Below are 5,574 nucleotides of genomic sequence, written 5' to 3'. Positions count from 1 at the left end.
CATCGCACAGTACTGATTTTATAACCTATCTAGTAGTGATAAAAAATGTTTGTTTAATAAATGGATGTCACATTTTATTTTATATATATATATATATATATATATATATATATATATATATATATATACACACACACACACACACACACACACACACACACACACACGAGAGACTACTGAAAGGTAGTGTTCATTAATATAACCGGCTGACTTCAGATCATTAAGGAAAACCAGATTCGAAGCCACCGCGTAAAAAGTTGAAAATTTGGTATTCACAGGGGTTCTGTGATAGCTGGTTAAAGGATGATGAACTTAACGACTGGATAAAATGAGATCCAGCTGATCACTACTCTGTCATATGTACTGTTTGTTCAACCACTTTGAAAAATGCGAACAGCGGTGGCATGATCGCACATAAACAATCAAATAAACACGCTAAAAATTTGCAAGCTAAAAAAGGGACACTACAAATATCAAGCTTCTTAACTAAACAGAAAGATGCTAGTTTAAATGCACAGGTTGCTGAAGTCCTGTTGACAGCATTCATGGCCTAACACAGCGTGTCATTTCTCCATGCTGATCACTTGACAGAATGTTGAAAGAAGATTTTCTCGGACAGTAAGATCGCACAGAGAATGACACCCAAAAGTAAAGCTTCGTACTTAATGCAACATGGAATTGCTCACCACGAGTGACAAAACGTCTCACCGACCTGCCAGAACCAGAAGTTTTCAGTAATTATTGACGAATCTACAAACATTTCTGTGACACAGATACTGGATGTAGTTGTGCGTCAATTTTGATTATAAAAATTCTCAACTTGTGGACTCAATTTTTGACTTGGTGGAAGTTGAAAATGGTTCAAGTGATGGCTTATTTACGGCGTTGAAGAAATTGATGACACACAACGTCATACCATTCGAGAATATTGTGGGATTTGCAAGTGACAACTGTGCCACCGTGATGGATGTACACAGTGGCTTTCAGGCGAAGCTGCGTCAGCTTAATCCCAATATCTTTGTGCTGTGCTGTGTCTGTCACAGCTTTGCATTGTGTGCAAATGCTGCAAGCAAACGTTCACCTTCCTGGCTGGAAGCCTCTCTCAAAAACGTTTGTTTTTATTTTTCACAATCAAGCAAGCGTAATGTGCAATTCCAGCTGATACAGGACATTGTGCAGGCACCGAAACACCTGTGTAGATGGCTTTCACGACAAGCAATAATCGAGCGAATAGTCGAGCAATGGGATGCCCTGAAACTATTTTTTCAGAGTGAGGCTCCAGAAGAGAAGGTCGACTGAGCTGGTAATATATTTCAAACAATGAATACTGCTGGCACTAAACATATGCTGTTGGCCAAAGTCAACAGCATGAATGTAGAGTTCCAAGCAGAAAACTTCAGATTACACAAACTGTATTCGACCATAGTCAATGAATACTGATGCTTGCTTGGTTTATTCGTGCGAGAAGACGTGTTAAACTGTGTATTTCGGACATTGACCCTAATGATGAAAAGGTATGGAAACCGCTGCTATCGATTGAACTTGGTGGTCGATGTCAAGCGCAACTGATCCGCCAAACTCTGGGCGACAAAGAAATTCAATTTCGCCATGACACTGCAAAATTTCTAGCCGAACTTTGCACACAGATTAGAAAGCTTTTCCACTATCAGACGATAGTGTAATCGCCCAGCTGTCGGCTATGGATGCCAAGACATACTTAACAGACCATCAATCATCCCACTCGCTGTCAGCTTTCCAAACGTGGCACGTTAAGAAACTGGATGAGCTGCTAGACGAATTGAATGAATTGCCTTCATTACGATCACTGGAGCACATGATAAACTCGGAACCACCAGTCTTTTGAAATTACATAATGGGAATGAAAGATGGAAACAACAAGGAGAAGTTTGGCAATCTTGCTGGCCTAATGTGCACACTTTTGGCATTGCCTCATCTGCCTGTGTTGAACGCGTTTTCTTGCAGATCAATATTGTGAAAAATGACAAAAGTAACATACTGTTATGCAAAACTGTAGCCAATCGACTGCTTGCAAAGCAGGCCATCACAAAAGATAATTATTGTTACACGTGGAACTCCAGCAAAGCTCTCACTGAAGATGTTGCTGAAGGACGATGTTACTAGAGATACGGAAATCAGCCGTTGGAAAAGAATCAAGCTTCAACTGTTACAGTTCATGACACTGACAATGTTGTTGGGGATAGTGTGGAATGACGATTAACAACATTGAAATAGAGTTCCATTGCTAGCTTGTGTTTTTATACTTTTAGTAGAATTCATAATCTAAACCTTAATCATTTTGATGCTGTGTGTCATTAAACTACACTGTTTTATTATTGCATTCATATACAGATGTTACTAATGTACCATGTATCGGCTACCAGTTTTTCGAGGTAGAGTCTAGTAGCAAGTCAAAATTCACACAGGAAGTCATACTATTTTATAGCCAACGTGATGTTAAACATTGTACCACCTGCACGGGCAGTGGCAGTCTTTCTTTACGATTGCCCAGTAGGGTTACCACTTGTCCCTTTTTGGGCAGTTGTGTCCTGCAAAAAATGTGAAAAAATGGCAAATGTCCTAAGATTTTAGGACAAAATTATTTTCTATATTTTATGTAATAGTTGCATAAAACAGTTATTCTGTATCTGAAACACCTAAATGTTATAAGAAACAGAATAAGGAACTAAAATGCTACAAGAATAAACTTTTATTCAGGCAAAAAACTGAAGTTCTGTCCTTTGTACTGGCCGTGGGTATGTTTTGCCCTGCAAAATCTGATGTTTGTAGCACAAATGTCCCACTTTGGGAATTTGGAAAGGTGGCAACCCTATTGCCCAGAACATGAAGAAAAAAAAAAAAAAAAAAAAAAAAAAAAAGAGAAAACACCGAGTTTTAGACCGTTATAAAATGCAAGCTGTACAAGAACACTATTGGAAGGTAGTTTATTTTTCAGTCTTTTGCCCCCACCCCATTATCCCAAACCTTGTCCAGATTTCCGGAATTAGGAGGCAGAGCCTGCATCTATTCTCAGTCATGCAGTCAAACAAATTTCTTTCCGACTCAGTAGGAGCCGAAAACAAAAGTCATAGAATGTTACTGATCTCGTGGAAATTGGAAGCTACTAGAGACAGCTACAAATAAAGTACATTCACCTTTAATAAAAGACAAGAAAGGGCAACCAATCTTACAAAAGAACATAATCCTTTTCATTCCACAACCAGTAGTTTAGTTAAGGAAAGACCATACTACAAAAACAACGTGCTCGGAAGGAGGAGAGACGCGCGAAATTTTAGCATTATACAAAAGTCAAATATATACATTTGAGTATGTAATTACCCTTAAAACTGTCAAGCACAAAGCTGTTAACTTTTCGTAACTCCCTGCCCCCCCCCCAAAAGGAAACCACTCCCACTCAAATGCCATCTAAAAGCACACTATCAGATATCTGCAATGTTTAGAAACTGAACATATAAAATCATAACATGCCACGTCTACATTGTTATACAATTCGTTTTTGTAAAAAAGTGAAAGAATGAAGTTTTATTACTTCGTTTTACAGCTTATGTAAACCGCGAAATTTAACTCAAACAAAGGCGATAACTTTCAAATACTACATTCATTAGCTCTCAGAGAAGTTGGCAGTGAGACCATTTCAGTTAAACCTTATGGGTAATATATAATCACCCCTATGTCTGCTAACACTCTATGTACAAATTGCACAAAAAAATGTTCGCTGTCTTGATTGCTTACCTGTTTGAACTTCCAAATGCAAATCCTCCAACTCCAGTTGTAATCCCAGAAGAGCCAAAACTGAAACCCGTGGACATTCCTTAAACTTCAATCGACACTACTATTACAGCTTTTATACAAAGCATACAATTATTAAGACGAATTAAAATGTACACCCGCGAGTAGGAACTAATGGCAATTACTTATATTCAGCTACTGTTTCCTGACGGTTGTATTGAACTGTAGTACTTCCGTTCATTTCACGAAGCTTTAAGCATTCCTGTCCTGATTGACAGACAGTTGGGCGTTCTCACGTTGATATCGTCAGATAGCTGTTTTTCGTACTTGTCGCAAAAAAAGTTAATAAAAACACGCGTTTAGTGTATTTGGTGTTTTGTTACAGTGCTTAGGTTCCCTTTCAAGTATCATGCCGAGAATTATCAACTGTACTGAGTGCAATATTCACGAGTGTCAGGGATGCCACCGTTGTATCATCCCACTCAAAAGGTGTACTGAGTACAATTTTCTAGACATCACGTAGAGAAACCATGGCTTTTTAGGCCGTGCTATGTCCACAAATGTCTAAATTAATGTTAGTGCCTCCAATGAGAGTTGCAGATTGATAAACCACATGTTTAGTGTAGGATTACCATCTTTGCAAATGCCCAAAGTGGGACATTTTGTAGAAACATGAGATTTTGCAGGACAAAACATACCCATGACCACTGGAAAGGACAACAGTTTTAACTTTTTTGTCAAAATAAAAGCTTATTCTTATAGCATTTAAGTTGCTTATGCTATTTCATATAACACTTAGGTGTTTCGGGTGTGAAAAAAATATTTAATGCAACTATTAGATAAAACTTTTGAAATATTTTTTGTCCTAAAATCTCAGGACATTTGCCATTTTTTTTAGATTTTTTCATACGACACAACTGCCCAAATAGAGACTGTTTCACAAAGACAGATAGGTGAGAGCCCTAATGTAATGGTAGTAGAGAGAAAGTAAAGCAAGTATAAGCCACAGTGGTACAGCGGTAGCGTCGTTGCCTCACAGTAAGAGGTTCTCCTGTTCGATTCTCGCCTGAAATGCCTTCTGTGTGGACTCTGCATGTCCTCCCCGCGGTCAAGTGGCCTCCGAAAAACATGCGTGAATAGGCGTGCCTTCGCTGAAGGGGGGCGTCGGGCTGGCAACTCGGCACCATAAAAAGAAATCTACTTCCAATTATTAGCGGACTAGAGTTCCGCTGTGGCGACCCCTAAAAGCCGAAAAGACAAACAAGAGAGAAAGTGAAGCAGGTATTTATTAAGTGTTGGGGGAGGAGTAACTTGTCAAATTTTTAACTGACATATGGGTTGGAGGGCAGCAATAGGAGCACACCAGTAAAAAATAAATTATCTGGCTACACTGCTGATCCAGTTTCCTGACAGTCAAGACATGCCCCGTGCGGATTAGCCATAACCTAGTTTCCAATTGCCCCATCTCTTTACAAACCACACCCACTGTTTTGAAGACTCATCTCCAATAATGCACAGTCATAGCATAGAGGATTATGATCAGGTCGCTGATCCTAATCATTTTAATACATGTTCATGACATGGATGCCAAGAAATTCAGTTTGAGAGCTTCACTCTCAAGTTGAATCTTGGCACCCATGATGTCAAGAACACATAACTGTAGGTTGGGATCACAGACTCAGTCATAATTCTTTGTAGTGCATGGCGCTTTATCTGCTCCAGCTACAACAAATACCCTCTTCCTTTAAACCTTGATTATCCTCTATCTCCTAAACATATGGTTTGTCTTTTTCTGAATATCAGAGT

General features: G+C 39.0%; 1 protein-coding gene across 1 annotated transcript in view; it reads right to left on the bottom strand.

Annotated features, from left to right (window-relative positions):
• Positions 1 to 4,001, bottom strand: part of LOC122802340 (nucleoporin p58/p45-like) — a 413,836-nt gene extending 409,835 nt beyond the window's left edge. The window contains exon 1 of the mRNA XM_044071978.1: positions 3,772 to 4,001. Coding sequence (XP_043927913.1) covers positions 3,772 to 3,848 — 77 coding nt within the window. The 5' untranslated portion in view covers positions 3,849 to 4,001. The remainder of the gene's footprint in view (positions 1 to 3,771) is intronic.
• Between the last annotated feature and the right edge of the window lie 1,573 nt (positions 4,002 to 5,574).

Source organism: Protopterus annectens, chromosome 5.part0 (genome assembly GCF_019279795.1).
Source record: "Protopterus annectens isolate FY-2018-M chromosome 5.part0, PAN1.0, whole genome shotgun sequence".
Lineage (NCBI taxonomy): Eukaryota > Metazoa > Chordata > Ceratodontiformes > Protopteridae > Protopterus > Protopterus annectens.
The sequence above is the reverse complement of the archived record's forward strand: the minus strand, read 5'-3'. Positions and strand labels throughout refer to the sequence as shown.